Source organism: Seriola lalandi, unplaced genomic scaffold (assembly GCF_002814215.2).
Source record: "Seriola lalandi dorsalis isolate HSWRI2012SDOR001 ecotype SW California unplaced genomic scaffold, Sedor1 jcf7180002054982, whole genome shotgun sequence".
Taxonomy (NCBI): domain Eukaryota; kingdom Metazoa; phylum Chordata; class Actinopteri; order Carangiformes; family Carangidae; genus Seriola; species Seriola lalandi.
Genome location: NW_019525531.1, coordinates 1,190,249 through 1,214,366, shown reverse-complemented (window position 1 = coordinate 1,214,366; position 24,118 = coordinate 1,190,249). Strand labels below are relative to the sequence as shown.

General features: G+C 42.1%; 1 protein-coding gene across 2 annotated transcripts in view; it reads right to left on the bottom strand.

The window, feature by feature from the left end:
• The window catches only part of efr3a (EFR3 homolog A (S. cerevisiae)), a 125,397-nt gene that overhangs the window by 37,462 nt on the left and 63,817 nt on the right, over positions 1 to 24,118 (bottom strand). For both annotated transcript variants that reach the window (XM_087171237.1, XM_023396663.2), the window contains 2 exons: positions 12,934 to 13,074; positions 504 to 582 (listed from right to left, as the gene is read on the bottom strand). In XM_087171237.1, coding sequence (XP_087027363.1) covers positions 504 to 582; positions 12,934 to 13,074 — 220 coding nt within the window. The remainder of the gene's footprint in view (positions 1 to 503; positions 583 to 12,933; positions 13,075 to 24,118) is intronic.

Sequence of the window (24,118 nt, the reverse complement as noted above, 5' to 3'; positions counted from 1 at the left end):
GCCAAAAAATAAATAAATAAAAAAATAAATCTGAATTTGCTCTAAAAATTAAGGCATCAAATCAACCACTCACACCCGAATCTCCCTGTCTAAGTAATCTAAGTTTGGGGGCATGAACCACTCACAGATACAGAGATGTTTTTACCCTGGACCAACCCTCCTTCAACAAGCGTTTTGTTCAGCAGGACTTGTACTACACAGTGTGCAGAGGAAGAGCTGCCTGAGAAGCAGGAGGAGCTGGAGGTAGAATAAAAAAGCCGAGTAAATCTAAGAAAACATAGAGCGGACACCAGCGTCAGATCAGCTGTGTTCTCCATCTGCCTGTGGAGGCTTCAGGGACGCCGCTGACTTCAGGCCTTGAGCTGGATGACAGCTCGTCAAGATGACTGACAAGCGCTGGAGCCAGATCCAAGGGAAGGGGGGAAGGGCGAGGCTAACAGTAACTGTACACCATGACAATGTCGCATTTCAAACTCAAAACTGAAGCGATGTATGTGCTGTACCTGGATGGAGTACATGATGATTCTGAAGCAGGAAACAGCAAACTCATTGGGGTCCCAAAGGTGGTGATTATCCAGGTGACTGAGGGCAGGAAAGAAGAGAGGAGCTCATTAACATTACAGCTTCAACAGCATCAGCATTGAGGTTTGGACACGTTAATCTGTTGTGTCCCTTCATAAACAAAAAACATCCCCGGATCTGAAGTTTGAAGATGCTGAACCTTTTGGAACAGAAACATGTGTTAGTAGATAGTGTAAAGGCAGATGTCCATGTGTTGTTTGATTATAGATCAGGTCTAGGTTCTACATTAATACTGTGGAAGTATCAAAGCCTCAGTCCACAGAGAAATGCACACAGCCTGTATTCAGAAACTGAGCCTTAAAACCAGCTGTCAGGACTTCTGGAACTTTGTGATGTCACAACAAAGCAGACACCACACTCAGCCACGCCCCGAGCCAATCACAGGCACTGAAATAACTTTTTTATTTAGCTCCAAGCTGTGGTGACATGATATTATTATTATTAGAGTATAATTCATGAAGCTCTAAAAAGACAGATTTTACATCTATACAGAGCACAGCACCTGATTTGTCTGGCCTCAAAGAGCAGCTGACAGCAGGTGGACAGTCAGCACCTGGCTTCTGGTTTGGTTACAGTTTAAATGAACCTTTGTGACCAACATAAACATTTAATATTGACCAAATAATCAGTAATATCCTCTCACCTATTATCTTGCAGGACAAAATAAAGAGCTGCCTGCACACTCTCAGATAAAGATAAACAGATATAATTAGACAATGCAGAGGATCAGTTACCTGGACTAAATCTGAGACATCCCACCACTGATTTCAGAATAAAGGGCAAAAAAAGGGGGACAGTACACCCATGTATTTAAACTCGAACTCTACGCTGAAGGAGGTGAGATGCCCATGAGGTCAGAGGTATTATGAAACATCATGTGGGTTTTGAAGGTGTGAGATGATACAGTGCAGTACGCAGCATTCAGGTGACAGTGACCTTCCAGAATTTTCTCTACTTTAAAAACCATGTTTTCAGCAAGAAAAGCCTCCGACAAAGAAAGAAACCAGGGCACAGACGGACTGACCGTGGGGACTTCTGGCTCAAATCCTGGTCAGCCAGTGAACCGTCAGAACATCCAAAAAGTTTGCAAAGTTTTTACCGTCTCCATTAGTGTCTTTACCGGTTCGCCAGTGTCTTTACCTGCTCCGTCAGTGTCATTGGTGTGGCTGGTCCTAGTATATGTCCAAGGCTGAATTTCTTTCCCAGTCTGAGATGAGAACCCCACGAGCTGCTAAAGGGTCCAGCTTGAACTGGTTTCTCTTCTCCTCCATGCGTCATTGACTTGATGGTTCATAATGTTACATGTCTGTTTTCTTCTCCAGTAGACATGATAACATTACCCTTATCATGAATGTGTTCGGCAAATGTTGCTGTGGCTAGCTGGCTCCCTGTCAGCGTTGCTGTGGGGCATATCATGGAAATGCTAGCATGGGCTAATGGTTGGGGTTTGATCGTTTATTGTTGGCTCTCGTGTTCAGAGGGAAACTTTATTCAGCTTCTTCTTGTGTTTTTAAGGGCTGCTTTCACTAACAGAGTGCTGACTCAGAACGTGATCCAGTACGACATCTAGTGGCAGTCATTTTTTTGGACATTTCTGGTCATTTTGTATTTTACTGACAGATCTAACACTCTTCGTCCACAGTTACTCACAAGTACCAAACCACCAGTTTGAGCTTCCACCCCTGATGAGAAAAGTCGAGGGATTTTTTTCCACTTCAGAATCAGAGAACAGAACATAAGACAGAAGAGACACAGGGGGAGGAGGAGGTTTTCAAGTGCAGAGACTTTAGTGCAGCTGCTTTGGTCTGATGATGTCTGTATCTGTAACACCTACTATCCAGTACTCCACAGAGCAGAATGAGCAAATAGATCAGCCTCGCAAAGTTTATTTTGTAGCTTTGTGTCTTGTACCTTCAAGTGAGGCCGTGTTTGTTGTGTTTACAAAGATATTCCATTTGGACGACCCACTGATCTGGTATCCAGGTGTTTGTGAGAGGACATTTTTAGAGTTTACAAGCTCTGAGAACAGCAGGGTGAAAAATGTTGGAGCTCGGGGGAGTGAAACTGCAACATCCCCGGTTCAATGTTATGTTGACAGAGCAAAAAAAGGCCGAACTCTATTGCGAGGACGCAGTGCAGCACCCGGACGATATGCAGCACATACACCCTAAAGTCGTCCATTGATGTTGAAAGTCTGATGCGATGGCGCCTCCTTCAAAGGCCAGTGAAACAATTGCGTTCATAATCACGTCGTCCAACCACGTCTAAAGTCACAGACAAAAAAAGCCAGCCATCACCGAGACTGATGAATCTTAGAAAAGAAGCAGCAAGCAGTCTCCAGACACCTTTCATCATCAAACACTTCATTCACGGCTACAATATTAAACCACCACCTCGGACCAGACGCTGGCGTTGACCTCGTGTTGATCTCAGTCACAGCGGTTTTCTCTTCTCCACAGTTTCTGCCACTAGACATGAGGTCAGCTGATCCTTGATTTTTTCTTCTGGACTGTTTCTCACATAAAAGGCTTGTCGACTGAACTGATGGGTTGATTAAGCTGGGGCTTATCTCTCTGTTTAAACTGAGGAGGCTTCACATCAGTTGCCGCTGTGACAATTTTTTAACAATACCAAGAAATCAGCAAGGCTTTAATGCCTGGATAACCATGGACAGATTATGAGACAATGGGCCGTTGGGAACAGACATACAAAAAGGACCCCAGCCCCTCTGACATAATAGCAAGGGCCATGGATTTAAACCAATGCAGCAAAGTTACTCTCTGGGGTCATCTTGCATTTAATTGTCTCTCTTTGTGGTGGTTTTGTGTCTCTTTTGTTGACTTTCCCACAGGAAATGTTAACAGTCACTTCATATAAAAGGCTCCGGCAGCCCCTGACCCACTGGGCCCCTGGTCACCATACCTTTGTCTGGTTTGCCCATTCAGTAATCCATCTACGATGATACTGACCAGAATTTATCCATAATACAGAGTTACAGGTTAAAAACCATCAAAACAAATTAGCTCCAACTGTCAGGTCACATTCTTCATCTTGTTTTCCTGTTCTTTGATGAGATTGTTCCAGATTTAAAAGAATATTTGCCAGTTTTAGATATTTAACGTGTATCCATATCCTATCACACATACGCCTCCATTTATCAGCTTCCTGTGGGGAACCCTGAGCAAGGTGTTGAATAAACCGTTTTAGCACTGAGAACTGATACCCAGCCCCACCTGTGTGAGGATTGATACAAACATCAAATTAGTGTTAGAGAAGGAAGGAAGTGAAAAGAAAATGGAGAAGATTTGGAGAAAGAGAGAGAGGAGAGGAAAGAAATAGACAAAGACATTAACAAGGGGAGAGGAAAAAGCAGAGGGCAGCGATAGAAAGGATTGGAAGCTGGCTGTATGAGAACAGTTCACCAAAATGACGTCAATCCAAACCCCCAAAACCCACCTCCCTCCCTGTTAACCCCAATCCCTGCTATTTATAGTCTGAAGACACTCTCTCCTCCTCCCTGCAGGAGAACTGGTATCACCCACACAAACAGACAAGACAGACTCAGTCCTTTTCTGCTGCTGTCGCACCTTCAGATTTCCTTCGTAGTTATGAATATGCTGTATTTATTATTCAGTGAGTGTTTCACCTCAGCATTCATGCTTTACATCCACCGCATACATTACATTTCACTTCTGTACGGGTGGCCCCGCTGGGTTTGACAGAGATGATTTGAAACTACAGCAACTGAACTTTCTTAAGTATATATATATATATATATATATATATATATGGCATAACTACAACCTGCCAATAGTACATCCCCCCTACAGAGTGTGTTGGAGTCAGAAAGAGGTTTTATGAGATTCTGGGGGGAAGCTGCTGGAGACTAACCAGAATAAAGGAAATAATGTCTGTAACCTTTAAAACAACAGCTGCATCGAGGATGAGCATCACATTCTGTTTGAGTGTATGTCCATTAACCCTCCGCTTATATTTAACTTAGTTTGGTTATTACAGTGGGATAAACCAGTGGGATCACATGCCCTTTCTTTAAGTTGTAATAAATAAATAAATAAACAAAAAACTAAAGAGAACTGCACAAAAAAATGATGCATTCCCTCATGTGATGTCAATCAAGGCAACACATAAAACATCTAAATTTCCAACTGAACTGTCAGCATTGTGGGTAATATAGGCGTTTTGACAAGGGAGAAGAAAGTGGGAAATAAAAAGTGAATATCTCTGGTTCTGCTGCACTCATTTTGATGTTTTGCTAAACTGGTGGGGTGTATTGTATCTGTGTTACTGTTAAGCACTTTGTTACTTTTATTTACAGTAAGTATTATTATTATCATTGGTTTTGTATATGCTGTTGTACTTTTTTTTACTGCACTCTGGGTCTTATGTTGGTAGCTTTGTCCTGACAGAACTGTGCTCATTATAACTTTAGTTGTTGTTTGTTCCCACATCTCAGTTATTAACTTTGTGAGTACAATGTTAACACACATGTGATCAACTAAAGAACAAAAATAAGACCCCGGTTGGAATAAACAAGCAGAAGACGCATGAAAAGAGGCATCTTATTTGTATAATCATATCTTTTTTTTTTTATGTCGTTATAAGCCAAGTCCAGACAAATAATGTGTCTGGACTGGTGGAGAGAATGACTGAGATCCATCCAATCATCTGAGCCTGCAGCATTTAAAACCACCAAAACAACACTGTTGCACAGCCCAGGGGAAGTCAAGCTAACTGCCATATTCACTAGAAAACTGAGTGTGCACTTATGACCATGCACTGTGATGTGAATATTCAGAAGCCTATATTGGAAAATAAAATGATGAGCTGAATAAAACATGACCTTTGAGTTATGACAATTATTCAGAATCCCCTGCATCAGGTCACAATCCCTCTATTGGACCCAGCTTCTTCCTTTCCAGCTACACTCACAGCAAAAAAGAAAAAGAAAGAAAGAAAGAAAAAAAAAAGTCCTAACAGGATTTTTCTGTCACTGGACCAGCTGATGTGGTGCTGCCTGGCCTGCAGGGGGAGCATGATGTCAGCGAGTCAGTGTTTAGAGCTGGAGGTGACGCTGAAGATGTTGCCTAAACACAAACCCACTCATTTACAAAAACAGACTGGGAGTGTGAGGATGACACACGACGGCAGTCTTTAATGCTGGTTATTGAGGGGTGTGTGTGTGTGTGTGTGTGTGTGTGTGTGTGTGTGTGTGCTTGGCAGACGTCCTGTGTTGGCGTCATACCTCAAGATGAGCACTGATGAAGTGTCAACACAGAGGACAGGAGGTGAGGTGTCGCTGGGTGAAACAAATGATCGTCTCAGACTCACTGCAGTACGGCTGCACACTTTATCTAATACTTTCTTCATCAGTTAAATGACTTACTGAGACTTAAACATACTAAAAATACTGATTAATGCCTGTTGCACATTCCCGAGCACCAAAGCTCTGTATTCAAAACGCTTCTGTTATCCGACATGAGTCCAAAAACCAAATTCAGCTTGTATGAGACAGAAAAATCTTTACATTGCCAAAGAAGCTGGAACCGGCAAATGTTTAAAAAAACACCACCACCAACTCTCAAGCTCTAAATATCCACTGTCCACAACCTGCTCAGAAGCAAACAGCAGACACACACAGGTAGAGAGCAGCTGGTGAACATAGTGGAGCATCTAAAGAGCCAGAGGTTTCCCTCAGGAGCTGCTGGAGACCAAACTCAGAGCGAAAAGGAGAGTAGTAACATCTTTGTGATTTACTGAGAGCTACAGAACGAGTTTCCCTACAGCTTTTCTAAATCTGACCGAAGAGAAAGACCATAAATGAAGTTGTGAATCAACATGACTTGTCTTCCTCTGATGTGATGTTTATGCAGAGCTGAGAAAAACCAGCACATAAATACTCCATAAACATATTAAAATACATTAATTCAAACAAACTCAGCTGTTGGTTTAAGAGGTTTTACAGTTATATTCTATATGCAACAGTAGAAATGAGGATGTGAAATGTCAGCCAGTTTCTTATTTGAACTTTTCCTCCCTCTGGTACAGAAGTGATTTCCCTCTGAGACAGACAGCGACAGAGTGATTGACAAAGATGGAGACACTTTAATAAACTCTGAATGGATGGAGAGAAGAGATGGATTGAAACACGGGAGAAGACAGAAGAGAGGAAGCTACGATAAAACAATTGCTTTAACAAGAAAATGACTCCGACAGGGTTTCATCACACACACAATTTTCCAGGCTATGGAAACATTTGATAAATCTAACACCTTTATAGTTGAAAATGTTAAGGTATCCCTCCCTGCTATTCCCAGGTAACATGGTTCTGTTGGCCTCGTCAGACGGGACCCCGGTTTGCAGCAGAGTGTGAAGCGGTTGGGATGAGGTAGTTTAAGTATCTTGGAGTCTTTATCATGAGTGAGGGTAAGATGGAGCAGGAGACTGACAGGTGGATCGGTGCAGTGTCCGCTGCTCTATCAGAACTGTCGTGATGGGGCGTCGTGTGGCGTAGTGGTCTAAGCAGGCGCTCCATGTGTAGAGGCTACAGTCCTCGCTGCAGCTGGCCCCGGTTCGAGTCCCGCATCGGACGGCCTTTACTGCATGTCATTCCCCCTCTCTGCCTCCCCATTTCCTGTCTCTCTACTATCCTGTCCAATAAAGGCATAAAAAAAAGCCCAAAAAAATATACTTTAAAAAAAGAACTGTCGTGATGAACAGGAAGCTGAGCCAGAAAGCAAAGCCCTCCATTTACCTGTCAATCTTCATTCCGACTCTCATCTACGGTCATGAGGTTCGGCTAGGGACTGAGAGGAAGAGATCGCGGATACATGCAGCTAAAATGGGGGCTCCTCCACAGGATGTCTGGGCTCAGCCTCAGGGGTAGGGTGAGGAGCTCTGACATCCGGAGGGAGCTCGGAGTAGAGCCACTGCTCCTCCAAGTCCAAAGGAGCCAGTTGAGGAGGCAACTTCCATTGGAGGTCTTCCAGGCAGGTCCAGCTGGAGAGATTGTCTATCACATAGCCTGGTAGCGCCTCGGGATCCCTCAGGATCTATGGTAATTACAGATGGTATAGTCTCCAACTGAGCGCCTGGAATAGAAGTGTTTATGCCACATCTCACCTACACATGTAGACATATTTTTGTCTTTTTAAACCAACAGGTTACGGCGTGTGTTGTGTATCTAAAATAAGAGCTTGGCTGCTGGCGTTACCTGCTGAGCAAAGGTCGCTGAAAAGTCAAAGAACAAGCTAATGAGAGCGTCGTGTGAATGTGAGGTCAGATCAAGGTCTGTTTTCAGGACGGAGATGAGAACCAACAACAAATTAACTGAGAAAAAGCTCTGAGGCAAAGAGGAAACCAGTGAAACAAAGTGGAGGTAAAGTGAGAGGAGAGAGGAGAATGACTGAATGCAGCTTTGTTCTTGAAGAGGCCCTACAGATGTCAAGCAGTCACAGTAATGTTATGTAATTAATTGTTAATGGCAGCATTAAGAGGCTCGCTCGCTGATTGAATTTGCAAGCAGCAGTGGGTTACTGTTGTTACAGCTCTACATAGTCATTCTGACTCAAGGCTAAGGCTAAAAAAAAAAAAAGGCAACAGCCGAAAGCCTGTCGATGAATCTGAGGAAAACTTTATCTTCACACATCTCAAATAAAATAAATAAAGAGTGTTTTTTTCAACTCTGTAAAGAAATGTTAAGTCAAATGTAAAAAAGGAAGTTCTCAGTGTTTTCTCACAATGAGTAGTTGACTCCCATCAATCAAAGTGTTCTGGGTTTCTGGGGGAAGCTCTCTGGAGAATTAATTAGCAACAGCGACCACAGACAACAGGACTGCAAGTCTGAATTATCATCAATTAAAAGCGAAACACCATGAAATAATCGTAGCCGAGGGACAAATGACTGCTGCATCAGTCTAACAACTGGGCCAAACAAATGAAACCAGATAAACCCTTGTTTCGTCTCTCAATGACACTCTGATGGTGCTTCTTAAAGCTTCACAAACATTTATGGAAAAAACAGGTGCTGTGTGCACTGGAGGGCTGCTCACTGTCTGCCTTTTGCAATGCTGAGGTCTTCCTGCCACGACCGTGGTGACCTCTGACACACTGAGAACAACCTCTTCATCCATTATGGGAAACTGTCAGGGAATGCCACGGGCAACTGTCAAGTTGTTGGGGATTTAAAAAGTTTTCTTTGCTTTGTCTTGATGGTTTTAGATGTTTATAACTCACATGACAAACTTGAAGTTGAAAGGTTACTGGAAGAACTATTTTGTAGAGAGCTATAGTAAACTGGGTGCCATAAATTTGTGGTAATTCGGGCAACAAGTATTTACACTGGTAGCAAATTTCTCCAATAATTACAAGAGATAAGGAGATAAATAAAAGTACAATTATAAACTTTAGAAAGTGTGTCTTACATGGAAACTGAAAAACACTAACTCTGGCTTTTTACATTGACCTGACACCAACACTTTGACTGTTGGTAATGCATTCGTTCAAATTTAAGAAATTCGTCAGATGTTATTTAAGTTCAAGTAAACGAAAACACACAAACACGAAACACAACACCGGCCTTTTACTTCTCTATTCTTGCTTTAACTTCTGTCTCCTCTCTCTGTAGTTCGTGTTACTCTGTTGTGACAGACGTTGGGCAACTCATCAGGTCATTATGACTGAGACCTACCTTACTATTGATTGTATTGTGAGGAGCTGAAGCTCATTCTACTGTTTCACTCAGTGTAAATGCTGTTTTCTGAGCGTCAGCCAAGAGCCTGAAAGGTGCAACATGATAGACCTACAGCCCCTTTCCTCTGACGGAAAGGTACAAATCTGATTTAAACCAATTTAAACAGACCTCAGTGGGAAGACAGACGGGTCAGTGTCTGACTGGAGATTTTTTTGATGCATAATTGTAACTACTATTTACCATGTACATCTATTTGTTATTTTGGGTAGATTTTGAGATTTCTATTTCTTGTGAACAGGTGGTAAATTTAATCCAATGGTGTCGCAAAATGTCAGGGGACTAGAGACATTAAGGTTGGTCCTTTACGGAGAAAGTAGTATTCACACTTAACCTCTAACCACAATTTAAACTAGTCAGTTTTTATTACTATCCATGATGACCTGATCTATTTATAAAAGTGATCTCACACCTTCCACAAACAGTGTCTACAGCCGTGCCTACACTGTGGCACAGGGGCATGCTAACATTAGATAATTAGGACAAAGTACAGTACATCTGAAATAATGGGAATGTCATTAGTTTTGCAGGTATTTGGTCATAAACAAATTATTAGACTAATTAACATTTTGACCTTATGACAATGCTGGAGATGAACTCTGTTCTATCCAGTTGAATTTTTGTGTTTTTCTACTTTTGCCTCCTCGATGTGCTTTAAATTTGTCACCCGTCTGTATATGCTAAGGAAAAAGGGAAAAAAGGGAAAAGGGAAAAAACTACTGCACTCAGATGACATGACTGCATGGTGACATGCTAACATATAGTATTTAGAGGTATATCCTGAACCATGACCACGAATAACTACTCAAAATTAACTGGCCATCATGTCATAGTTGTTGAGATCTTTCTGGACGTGGCCGTCATACCAGCATACTAACTAACCAACCATCAGCATCCCTGGAGCCACACTGATAGCAGGGCTAAAAATACTGAATACCAAAACACACTAATTTAAATGTCTAAATGAGCCTTTCCTCCTGAAGCTGCTGAGGATAAAAGGAGCGGAGTGAAGCCTGCACTCAGAGCGCTTCAGCGGAGCAGAAACAGACACCGACAGGGAAAATCTCAGCGGGTCTGGGCCGTTCACTCCGTAATTGTCCAATTTATGAGAGCCGTGGCCCAGTGGCGAGGCGGCGCGGCCAATCGGAGCAGCGACGAGGACATTTAAATCCCAGGAGGGAGACGCGGTCACCGGGTGGCGACAGTGTGCCGCGTTCACACGGCAGCCGCCAGAGTGATAAGAGAGCTCATTTAATTTCCTCTGTGTGCTGGGAGTCTGCGGTGAGGAAGAGGTGTGTGTATGTGTGTGTGTCTGCGTGTGTGAGTGAGAGAGAAAATGAATGTGAATGTGTCTGTGCGCATGTATTGTGTACCTGTCTGGATGAGTGCATGTGTGTGAGACTGGGCAACAGGTTTATTTACTGTCCTGACTCCTGCTGTCTGTGTCATGACTCCACCATGTAATAAAGCAGGTTATGAATCTGAACCCTGCTGCAGATCTTTGTGCACATTGCATTGATTAAAAAAAAAAAAAAAAATGGCATTCCTCCTTTTTTTCTTTCTACAGAGACTCAGTATGTGTGAACGCAACCCCAACCAACTACTGGATTTGGAAATGCAAGGGTGTAGCAGAAAGGTGTAGTTCTGTATGCTAATAAAGCCAAGCAGAAGAGAAACGAGGCTGGACTGATGTTCTGATTTAGCTAAAATGTGAGTGGAGAGAGAGAGGGGTTTTATTGAAGAAGATAAGAATTGGCGTTCCGGCACAAATCAATAGTTTGATTAAGGAACATGAGACGGCTGAGGCTGAACTCGGAGACATGGAAACAAAAAGACTGAAAGCCTAAGATGGTGCATCAGCAGGAGAGGGGAGGAGAGAGAGATGAGATGTGAGTGACTACAATAAAAAAAGAAGGTGCGACCGCAATGGATTTCCTGCTTTTCCTTGTAGCTCCATGTCTGTTGTTCTCTGTTCTGCGGTATGAGAGCTAAGCCCCGTGTTGCCCTGTGTTTCCCCCTGTAGGACCTCTAATGAAAATTCACACGGTTCATTAACATTCACTAAGAAACAACACACACATACCCACAAACAACACACACACACACACACACACACACACACACACACACACACACAGTGATGTCACCATTTAACAGTCCAACATAGGCCACTCGCACCTGGCCAATTCACTCAGGTGACGCTGCGTGCAATACAAAGATAGATCCATCTGTCTTCCACTTTGCTAATTTCTTTGGTATACATTAACACACACATGACAAGGTGAACTAGATTAACCCCATCTGTAACCAGTCTACGGTCATTTTAAGATATTCCTCCACCAACACAAGTTCACACAGGTCTGCTGTCACGTGAATCCTCACCACAACAATCCTTGGAAAAATCACTCTGCACCTCCTCATAAAGGTTGGACGATTCTTAGTTGTTTTTTTCCCAAAGAAACTCCAAAGAAATCTGCAAAACTGCAGCAGCATCAGAAGGAAATACACAAAACAAAACAATCTGCTGTGTTGTGAAGAGAATTAAATACAGACCAATGTCATCAAAAATGAGAAATGTGTGTGCTGTGTATTGATGAAACCATGACGCTGTCCGTGGTGCTGAAATAACAGATTTACACAAACTCCTCGTTTCATATTAAATTGTCTCTAAAGCAAATATCAAGAGCTCTCAGGTCATTTTAAGAGACATATTGCAACAATGTTCAGAGCGACCTCAGTTTCCTGAAGTAGTGAAGTAGCTGTTGTTAGAGTTAAATGTTGCCTAGCGATATTTGATTTTCATTACTAAAGCAACGCGTTGGAATATATACAGACGCCCTCACTTCAATCATTGCTGTTTAAAATCCCTAATTTGAAAAGTGCATGGGGTAATCTATTCAAATTCTAAGAGGTATGTCTCCTTTATTCTTTCCCTCCCTCTTATGTCTCACTTTCCCCACTTATCTCTGACCCTCGTCTCGTCTCTCCCCTATGTGTCTATCTCGCGCACTGACTCAAGTCACAATGATTGGTTGAACAGTGTCACATGACCAGTGTCGTAATGGCTAGACAAGCTGCACCAGTTAAAATAAAAACATGCCATCAAAATGTAATAATTCTCGATAATTTGTAGGTTATGGGTCTAGGTGTAGGTCCGGGTCCAGATTGCGGTCCAATTATTAATGCCTCTGCCTCACAATGATGTTACTTTGAAAGAAATTTAAGCAGATTCAATGGTCGCTGTAATGAGTTTTTTTTCCATTCTTTCATATCCTATGGTATTTAATAGAAACCAAGGTCAAGGAAAATACATCCTAAGGTCACAAACTTTGTAATAAATGGGATAAAAGACAGCGCTCATTTGAACATGACGTGTAACATAAATGAACTGTTGCAGTCTCTGTTGCACAAAGTTGACATAAAATCTGCATCTACATTACAGTCAAATTTTTTCACATATAAATACATTTAAACTCCCTCCCCTCTGCTTCATTTGGACTGTGGAGCTTTACTCCTCAGAGTTTGACACTCGCACTTTAAAACATTTAAACTGCAGCGGTCTTGGCTCACATTCAGGTACTCACACTAAGACGGGTCGCACGGCGTTGTTCATGTTGCCGTAGGCCGCCCTGCCCAGCAGCTCTCTGAAGCAGCTCTCAGCCAGCGCCGCCGGGTTTTCCTCGCCATCCTGACCCGCCCCCGACGGTGTGCTGGGGTGCCCCGCCCTGCCAGAGAGAGGCCGAGAGTTCAGACAGTGTAAAGGGAGAGAATGACTTCATGAGCAGCAGGACAGACGGACCAGTGAAAGAAATATAGAAGCTGGATCACTGCTGTGTGAGTGTGTCTGAAAATAGCAACATCCTGAAATAAAGTTAAAATGACTGGAAACAAACACTATGAGCAAAGTGGTTAAAGTCCTGAAGAAGCTCAATGAGTCCAATAATCAATTCCTCATATCGCACAAATAAAGTGTAAAGAGAGACGGGCATGAGAGAGAGAGAGGGAGGGAGAGTGAAGAAAGGACTACAGAAAGAGGAGAGACTGAAAAGGAATCAATCAGAGCAGCTGAAAAAAGGGAGAAATCAAATGAAAGAGTATCGACCAGCCTCAATCAGATGGGTGTCTGTGTGTGTGTGTGTGTGTGTGTGTGTGTGTGTGTGTGTGTGTGTGTGTGTGTGTGTGTGTGTGTGTGTAGTCAATCGGTCTATATCAGGAGACAAAGACACTGCAAAAAATATTCAGGCAAGAAATGTTATAAAGAACTGAGCAGTAGCTTATAATGAAATGAGACAGAGGAGAATCTGGGGCAAAACGTGTTGGCTTTTTAAAATAAAAATTATTTATGTACATTGATTAATGATCAGTCCTCAAAAACTCAGTGAAAAAATATTTCATTTACCAGTTTATTCCAGAACAAAAATTATTAATTGGAGTGTTTCCTGATCTGCTCCCTCTATTATCAAGATCTGGTTCAGTCTAAAACCACTTTGTAAAGTTCAGGAGACAATGTGTTTGTTTGTTGAACCTTCCACCCCAACCTCCTTCCAAAGATGTTTTGCTGCTCTGCTACAAATTAAACACACCATATGTAACTTCTGCTTCTAGGGGTCTCTCAATCAAAACAATAACAAGAGACGGCATTGGTGACATTGTGAAGTAGCGTGGGATCATGGGAGTTGTTGTGTTCACCACCATTACCATCAGCTTCTCCGGGTTTGGATTCCTTCAGTGTCAGTGGTTCAGGAGGTTTTTACCAGCAGCTGAATTATCCTCAGAGGGTTTCTCCTCTCCATGACAAACAGACCAGTTGATTATAACCAGCAGAAACACTGAATAAAACAGTTTCACATTCAAAGTTATAATATGTAAGTTTTCCACATTAAAATTTACCAGTTTTAATCCCCTGGTCCGTTTGTTATGGAGAGGAGGACACCTCTGCGGATAATTGGGCTGCTGTTAAAAACTTGTTAAAACGTCTGGTTCATAAGTTTTGAGAGAAACAAAGCTAAGCAGTCTCAGTTTCCAGCTACTCCGAGACGTCATGTGTTTTTCGCCTTTATTCAGATAGCTACAGTGAGAGAGAGAGGAATGTCAGGGAGAGAGGGGATGACATGCAGGCCACGGGACAGACTTGAATCCGGGTGGCTGCAAGTAGGACTAAGCCATTATGGTATGAACTCTACCAGTTGAACCACTGGGGAGCCTTGAATCACTGATTTTAAACTGCTTTATGGGTGTTTCTACTGGTTTCCTCCTTTGCATGACAAACAGACCAGGGGATTAAAACTGGTAGAATCACTGAATAAAGCAGCTTCACTTTAAAAATCAGTGATTCACCGAAACAGCTCAGCGGACTCTGAGCTGTCTAACATTCCCTCAGCTTTTTTCTCTGATAACTCCAGAAGAGAGATGAAATCCTTCATCTGGTTCAAATATATAGTTGAAAATCACCAAAGTGTGAAAAGTGAATATTAAAAATGTGAGTTAAATCCTGATAAAAGTCAATTTACGCTTTTCAGTTTCAACACAACAGTGACACATGATCATAGAAGATATGATGTCATTGAAATGTGACCAAAAGTAAACGTTACCATGATTAAAATCACAGATTTCTCTGGTTTGAGAATTGATGGAAACATAAAGGATAATGTAAGACCACAACTCAACAACATTTAGAACATAGATCTAGATGTGTTTAGACATTTCAGTGTGGAAAAGGACAGGCATTAGCACTTGAACCACTGCTCTCCTCAGTTAGCTTTCGATTTCTGCTCCACCGCCGCCCCGTTGATCCGGCAGCTCTACATACAAGATACGACTTCTTGTGTCCAAGTTTGTCATTTCCTGCAGGAGAGACCAAGCCAGTCCCCCAGTTATGAGTTATATTGATAAAATAATGCAATTGTAAATCAGCAATAAGCTCAGTCATAGATGGACTGTGGGCAGCCGGGTCTCAGGAGGGAAACAACGCAATTACAGCAGGCCCACGCAGGCGGTTCAGGGGAAATTAGATGCTTATTGCTTGTTAGAAGCAGGAAAATGAGACAAAAATGAAAATCTCCCCTGTAATAGAAGGTGGGCCCGTGTTGTTTAATGAATTAGCCACAGCAAACGTAGTGAAAAAATTTAGATTTTTTTTTTTTGATGATTGGCAGTTGGAGAAAAATACAAAATAAGTGTTAAAGTCTTCCTGAAGAGTGAGGGACACTGTTCAACCAGGCACACGTGTCATTTAAATTCTTGTTAGGACCTTGCAGGTTTCATGTAGCACATGTAATGCATCACAGGAAATGTGAAGGAAATGATGCACAGAATAAGTAGAAATTTTTTGTCTAATGGTGCAACTATAAATATTACTGCCTTGGCTTTGAATGTTTGGCAGTAGTGACCTTAAAGGTCCATATTTCCGCTTCTCCTGTGTTTTATTTTTAAGTGTTGATCCATATGAAGATATATTTGTTGTTTTAAGAACCAAAAACCATCTCAATGTAGTTTTGGATGGTGGGTCCAGGTGGGCGGGGCTTTGGGCATGGCTGAGAGCGGTGACAGCTTTGTTGTGACATCACAAAGTTCCAGAAGTCCTGACGGCTGGTTTTAAGGCTCAGTCTCTGAATACAGGCTGTGTAATGTGTGTTAATATAGAACCTAGACCGGATCTATAATCAAACAGCACATGGACATCTACCTTTAGACTATATGGAGCTTTAAAAGTGCTTCAAAGTCATAGGGGGAAAAAAATTATATATTTTATACATATCCCAGAATAATAAAATAATTAATATTTTGGACAATACAGACAGAAAGTGCTTCAAACAATAATGATAGACCAAATTTATTTAGTTTGAGGATTAAAAATTAAGATTTTTGGCAGACATTAAAAGGGATAAGAAGCTAGTGGGAGTTAAGGGGCCACACAGAAAATGTACAATCACCTCTACTTTGAAGACAAACACACATATAGCAATGGATTGCTGTAACAAAACTGTGTCAGTGTTATTGTTCCTCTATACTGGTCACTGTTTTGCTGCAAATACCTCCCTTTGAGAAATGTGTGTCTCTCTACTTATTTATTTCGATTATTATTATCATCTTATTTTTTAGGGTATGAGGTCCTGTCAGGCACTGTATTGTTGTGTAAAATAACTACAGCATTAAACAAAACCAAACAAAAAAAAACACTCATACAGCTCATGCCAGCATCTGCATTAACAGACGTTATATTAGTAGCTGACAGAATTTATGTCATTTGGACCTTTGTAGAAAGAAGAAATCTAATATTCACTATGTGTGATGTCCTATAGTGTCAAAAAATGTCTACAATGTCTAAAAGACCATGAAAATAGAACATCAGGGTTCTTTTGGTGGTTAGAACTGTTCACCAGCTCATAATGACATAAATGTATCATCATTTAATGTTAATTATGTGTCAGACACAAACATGAAGTTTAGTCAGCAGTTAAAATTCTGACCGGGTGAGTGAGGAAATGAAAACTGGTTCAAAGAGAATGAGTGGCGTATTATTGAAGCACGTGATCGAGTGATAATCAGGCTGTGAAGAGGTTTGAAGAAACAAAGGTGCAGAGGTGCTGAGGTTTGTGACGTCAGCGATGCAGGGAATTCAAAAATTACTGTTATAGGTCAGCTTAACACCCTGTGTGTGTGTGTGTGTGTGTGTGTGTGTGTGTGTGTGTGTGTGTGTGTGTGTGTGTGTCTGTGTTGCCAAACAACACAAGCAGGCATTTAATTGTGAAACAAGGACCGCTTTTCTTCAGTCTCTGAGCCTCCACCTCTTGTTCTCTGCACGCCGCCCACGTCCGACCTCCCGAGAAGCAATTAACAGAATCAAACGTCCTTGACCGCGGCTTCCTGTCGGGTCCACAGAGGCTCGATTAGAAAGCCCACAACGCACCGCCACTGGGAAAACTGACCACGGCAGTGTTTGGAAACAACACTATCCAAAGCAGATTGTGTTTGTGGTTTTTTTTGTTTTTTTTTGGGGGGGGGGGCAAAAAAGACACAATAACACACGGTTCTTCCCCTGGAGCAGTTCTTCCCTCTGAGGCCGCCAACGTCTAACTGTGTTTTTGTGACGGGCGCTGAGTCACACTATTAAACTGACAAACCCCGACTCCGCTGATGGACATTTTGTTTGACAGGACGCTGCTGGACTGCCGTGATGCTGAGCTGCTCCAAGGAGAAGGGTCAGCCTCTGAACGGGCAGAAAACTACGCCAACATCGTCACAACTATGTCTTCTAATCACGGAGGTGGGTGACTAAGATTCTTGGTAAATTATTCTCTTTAAACTGCAGCGTTTTTAGCCTCTCTTACCTCCTAGGTTTGGTTTTATGGTGCATTTCCTGTGTAGTTCAGTCTCAGTGTGACCAACAGCAGCTGCAAACTAGCTGCCCAACACCAGAGGATAATTAATAATCGATTACTCATTAAAAAATAAAGAGGTATGTTTTCCCATAATAACAGCACCTCTGAACTACTGGTGTGGCCCCTCATCTTTGCAACATCCATGGACATTTGCTATTTGAGCAATAAATTAAACAGAAGCCCTGAGAGGCAAGTGAAAAAAAAACTGTCAGGATTTTTCAAAGTGTTTGCTTTGGTAATACTGTTATCGACCACAAAAAAAATCCCCTGCCAAAGCCCTGAGAGGCAAGGGAGTTTTTTTTTTTTTTGGCAGGATTTTTCAGGTTTTTAAAGGTTACCTGTAAAAAAACATGAACGCTTTAAGTCATATTTAGTCCTGGGTTAGTGATGCACTGGCCGAAATGAGTACTACAAAAGCAAACACCCAAAAAACTTGTTTTGTTTTTTTTCCACTCGCCTCTCAGGGCTTCCATAGGTTTCCAGTCTGCTGTGATTACATGGAGCTGTGTGTGATTGCCGATGTGTGAACCAGGCGACATGACATTGTGATGTGTGCTGCCTGATTACAGATGACAATCATGATGGTAACTGTGTAGTTTGGACTCTTTACTCTGATGATTGGGAGGTGATGCTTCTCTTCAACAGGCCTCCCACTCATTTCTCTCCAGGACATTTTCAATGATATCTAGCTGGACTGACACTTAGGATCACACGGCAGACTAATAAACTCCTCTCACTGATCATCAGAGGTTCATGGTTCGCTTTAGGAGATGGTTTGAGCCTAATGCTGATCCATGTGACTTTGCACTGAGACTCTCCCCACCAGGAAAATGACAGCACTGAGTCATTTGTTTAAATGAAACTACCTTTATGCCGACATGGACCACTGGTGCCGCGTGACTCATGACTGTCTGTCCAGAACAAGTCTTCTGAAATCATTAGCACCACAAAAAGTCAAGTTCAATGTTTCCACACAACTTTGACATGTTACACAACTGTTAGCATCAGTTCCCTACCAAGTCAACACTGTTTTAATTCAACCATGACTTTCCATAACCAAGACATTTTTGCACCTAAAGCTAACAATGTAACCACGTGACACATGCTCTTAATTAGTTTGAGGAGTTGAATATTGTGAATATTTGAAATGAAAAATCACATTTTTAACAAACAGTGATTTGAAATGTTGCAATTTTCAAACCACAAGAGCAGCGATTTTGGCTTCCGATGTTAATAACAATGCTGTTGTTCTGGAAGGTCCATTTTTTTAGCTATCCCTCCTGTTGTGTAGCCAAGTAGACAGAAACAAACAAGATTAGCTTTGCCCTCAACAGTCAGTAGTGTGCATTGCATCCGGTCATTTACAGCTGTGGTTGCTAGGAGACATTAACGTTTTTAAAGAAGATATAAGAAAAAAACGTCCCGTTGTGCACTCACAGGAAAGGACGATCGCAACACATGACTGCGATGGCTACCCACGGAAACATCTGCCTAAACGTTTTACTTTCGGGTGCATGCCGCCTGTGTTATGCAACATTGAAATTACTCTGCCATACAAAGATACGTTGCAGGTCCATCCCCTTCTGCTACGTAGCCAAGATGGCGACACTCAGAACAGCAAGTGCGAGCAAGGAAGTACGCAAATGGAAAGACCAGGAGAGAAATAAATGAAAAAAACTTCAAACAACATTAAAAAAAATAAATAAATAAATTTCTCATCATTGTAGCTATAGCCAGATTTTACGAGTTGAACCAAGATTTGAATATTAAACCATGTGTCCTTCCTGTTTAACCTCACACTTCCAGCTTCTCCTCCATCAAAGAACAGACTTCCCACCTCAGATCTGACTGAAGCTTCTGCTCATTAAGTTGCGGGAAGAACATTAGAAACGACGGCGATGTTGCTATTAACGCAGAGCCATTCCCTGAGGTGGGGAAGGAACGTATGCAGCATAATTATATAAGGATGAATTTCCATTTAAATCATAGAAGATCTGAAGTGGTGATTAGACAGTTAGGGGCAGGAGAAGAGGGAAAGAAGAGAACTGTGGGATTAAAATGAAAGATACGGTGAACATGGTTGTATTTTAAACTGCTGAGAGCAATTAGGAAATAGGTTTTTTTCCTGTTTTTTTTCAGTTCTTTAGAAACACATACTGTACAAAGAGGTCAGAGGTCAGTGACCATGACTGGAAGAAAACTCTGTTATTGGACCTTGAATGTCCACGTTTTTGGAAAGATTTGTCTTCAGAAAGAAGACACAAGAATTCATCCTTGTGGCATTAAAAGATGAAGGCATTTTTTTGCCCATATTTGAGGACAGAACTTCTGCTTCTTTTCTGGGCCTTGGTATCCTGTGAACACTATCGCCAATGTACATGAAAACCTGGACATTACAGACACATGACGGCTGCAACATGGACATTAACGTGCTGCTGCTCTAACCACTCCAGATGTTGAACCTACTGCAGGGATTTACTCCCATCCAGACACAAGAGCATCGGTGAGGTCAGACATCGATGATGGGTCATAAAGTCAAGTTCACAATCAGTGGTCCAGTTCATCCCATTGGTGTTGAAGACAGGGCTCCGTGCAAACCAGATGAGTTCTTCCACACCAAACTGAGAAAACCATTTCTTTATGGAGCTGACTTTGAGCATGAGGGAAACCGTCATGTTGTAACAGGAACGAGACAAACACAAACTGTTGACACAACTGTGGAAAAAAGGAGGCAAAACCTGGAAAAACAGCCCCCAAAAAAGTGACACGTTGGAAGTTGTAATGGTGAAACACCAGAATGCCTGTCTGGTGTCGGTATGAGAGACTCAAACCACAGCATTTTGAGGTTGTATTTAAAATGGCCTATGATTATATGTTTGCAGTCCTGTGAATATTGACTGGTGTCTCTCGTGAGGACAGGCGGCAGCGGTTTGACGCCATCATGCAGCAAAACCTCTTAGAGAGGTGATCAGGATAGACGGTTTGACAGAAAAAGCATATGGCTTCAACACCAGAAGCCTGACCCGTCTCCTGACTTGGAACCATGAAGGTGGTTTTCCTCCAACCTTCTACTCAATTCAATTCAATTTTATTTGTACAGCGCCAAATCACAACATGCATTATCTCAAGGCATTTAACAGGGTCAGGTGCAGACCTGACGATACTGTAGAGAGAAAACCAACAGTTCCCACTATGGGCAGCACTTGGTGACAGTGGGGAGGAAAAACTCCCTTTAACAGGAAGAAACCTCCAAGAGAACCAGACTCTGGGTGGGTTAACTACAGCAATGGAAGATAAGAAAACACTCTTTTTGTGTCATTTTGGAAGACATTATGATTTGTTTCGTTCCTGTGAAGACAGGATGTTCTTCCCTGTGAGGTTGAAGCAATTCATTGATGGAGGAGCAACAGATTCAGGTCTGACCTTCGGTGCTCGTAGCTCAAGGACAGAGGAAGAGTTGGCTGAAACCAGTTCTGGCTGACGGACATGTTTCAGTATTGGAAGTCAGACTGATTTGAACTTGTCTAGTTTAAACTGAGTACAAAGGGAAGCTCGCAGTCACCACTGGCGTAATTTGAAAAGAAAAACATGTTTCATGTGCTAATATTGTCCACGGCTGGTGGAGGTTGTTCTCAAGGTGACTTCGTTAATGCACAGTGTGACAATTTACATCTAATAGAGGCCAGCTGAACTTAAAAAAGAACAAAAAAAAGAGCAAAAATATGTTTTTATGTGAAGTAATATTCACACTTTTACTGCCACGCAGATTTGAGACATTTCACCAAATGAACAACACTGGTCTCCAAACAGTCCTCACTGACACAGACTCTCCTAAGGAACATCATCTCTCAGTAACTCCTTGAGGGGGTTTCTTCAAATTTGATACAAACGTTCGTTTGGACTCGAGGACGAAGCGATTAGACTTTGGTGGTCAAGGCTCAAAAGGTCAAGGTCAGTGTGACCTGACAAAATCCTGACTAGCCATTACTCAAGACTTTACACAGCAATTATGAGAGAATTTTACACAAATAGTTCATATTGTATATGACTGGATAAACAGGGATGTAACCTGAAACTAGTCTGAGTTGTGGAGGCAGACAACTGTGAGGTCGTAATTCTAGTTTCACATAGTTTCACAACAACATTCATCACTAGCGATATGGAAATTTGGATTTTTTCCGAGACAAGTGTGTGTGTGTGATGACTTTTCAGTCTTGTACAAACCAGACACAGAGTGACTAACGACTGTTTTCTGTTCAGGATGGACAGTTTTTGGAAGAGCATCCCTGATTCACCCAGACACAGACTCCAACGCGTCCAAGTAATGACACCAAGACAGCGGCCGGGGTCGGATCATATCCTAACCCCTTAACTCCTCCACATGTGATGTAAAGGAGGCATCGGTATTTGGGGGGCTGGTGTCCAAAAATAGCTTTTTGTTCACAAGGAAACCATCCGAATGAGATGGAGAGGAAAGAGGAAGCCACGGGCGAGAGTGAGGGAAAAAGAGAAGATTTAAGAAATTAAGGGAGAATATAAGAGATGAAGAGAGAAGAGGAGGAGGGGAAGAGGAAGAGAGGTGGAGGGGGAGGACAGGAGGAGATGAGTAGGAGAGAGGAAATTAAAAAAGAAAGAGCGGAGAGGAGATGAGATGACAAGATGAGAGGAGGAAACATCAATAAGGGATTTTTTTTGCCTTTTTAATATTCTCATGTTTGTTGTGTCTCCAATTTTTCAGTCTCCCTTTCAAAATAAGTTTCTGACTTTAACAGGACCTTCCTGCTTAAATTAAAAAAAAACTAAAAAACATTTTTAAGTATAAGGATGGGACTGTTCAGGTGCAAGAATCCAGAAGACAGAAGAAACGCTGCTTCATTCATCTTATTGGGCTCAATTACTGTTTTTGCCCTGGGTTTTGCCCATCAGGCTACACCCCCCTCCCTCTGACAGGTGGAGGCTGTTCGGACTGCAGGCGCTACTCAGGTCTGGGAACATGTTTGCCACCTCCTGAGTGCTGAAAAAAAAAAAGAATAATCGAATCGACATTTTGATTTATTTTACCATCGAGAATCAAATGCAGCGTCATCTATCAGTGCTGCAAAATGTGATCTTAAGTAGGGTTGGTACATTTATGATGCAGCAGTTTTTTAGAGAATTGTATTTTTATTTTTTATTTTTGAGAATAAAGTGTCGAGGCCAGTGTAAAGCTTCCTGTCTGACCTCATTTATCTTTGCCATAAATCATTCGAGCCTCGAGCACAAGCGAACGCAGAGCAGCGTCCTCAGAGCCAGGAGGGGATGAGGAGACGCAGAAAACTCCTCAGTGTGACACATCGCCAGGATTTCCTCCTTCACCTGGGCTACCAGCCTGGATTTGAGGATTGAGTGAATATAATGAGGTCTGAGGTGTGTGTGTGTGTGTGAGGCACAAAGAGAGAGAGCGAGAGAGCGAGCGCGGTAATTCCCAGGCTCGAGTTCAGGCGAAGGTTTATATTCCTTCAGCCGACGCTCCGATTCCCAGCGACTTAACAACAGATCCAACGGCTGGATTGAGTTTAGATCCCGACTTTTCTCTCACTGCAGGCAGCAAAGGTTACAAGAGGTACAAGGACAAAAAAAAAAAAAAAACACATCAAACCTTTGTCAAACGTTCACATATTAGGAGAGAAACAGGTTTATAAAGGTCCCTTGCATTCTCCTCACTTTTTGTGGAAGGAAATATAGACTATAATGATACAACAGCTACTGTGTGATACGTTTCCATGAGAGGATGAAGTCGTTTTTAGTCTGGAGCCTCTGAGTGGATATTTGTGGGAGCCAGTGTGGACGTCAAGTCAAGTCAAGCTAGCAAGCTAGGCTAACTGGATTTTTTCTTGGAAAGTAGAGGATGGTTAGCCTAGCTTGCTGAGTTCCAGACGATGGTAAACTCGGACACTTCTGAGCGGGAAAGACCAAGTTCTGTATAATAACGTCGGCCTGCAGTAACAGCATTAAATCAATAACCTTAATATGTAGTGGGCTAATATTAATTACTACAAACATCTTTGCTAAAACTGGCAACTTCGCTAATATATTAAGAATTTAAATATATCACGTACAATAGTAAATTGTATTGCGACGGGGACGCCATGACTGTAGTTGGGTAAAGAGAGAGTTTAAGAGCAAAAAAATGAAGCTGTCGATAGGTTCAAACCATTTTTTCCGAGTTCAAGCTTTTAATGTCAGACTTTCCGTCATGTCATGAACAAAGAAATTCATCTCATTCGTGTTATTTCAACCCCTGCTCAGCCGCTTCCACACAGTCAGTGCTGTGTTCGTGTCGCATCATTGAACCCCGCAACCCTAACCCCCCCAATAAGGCTCAAATGTATCAGTCTGCCTAAAACCC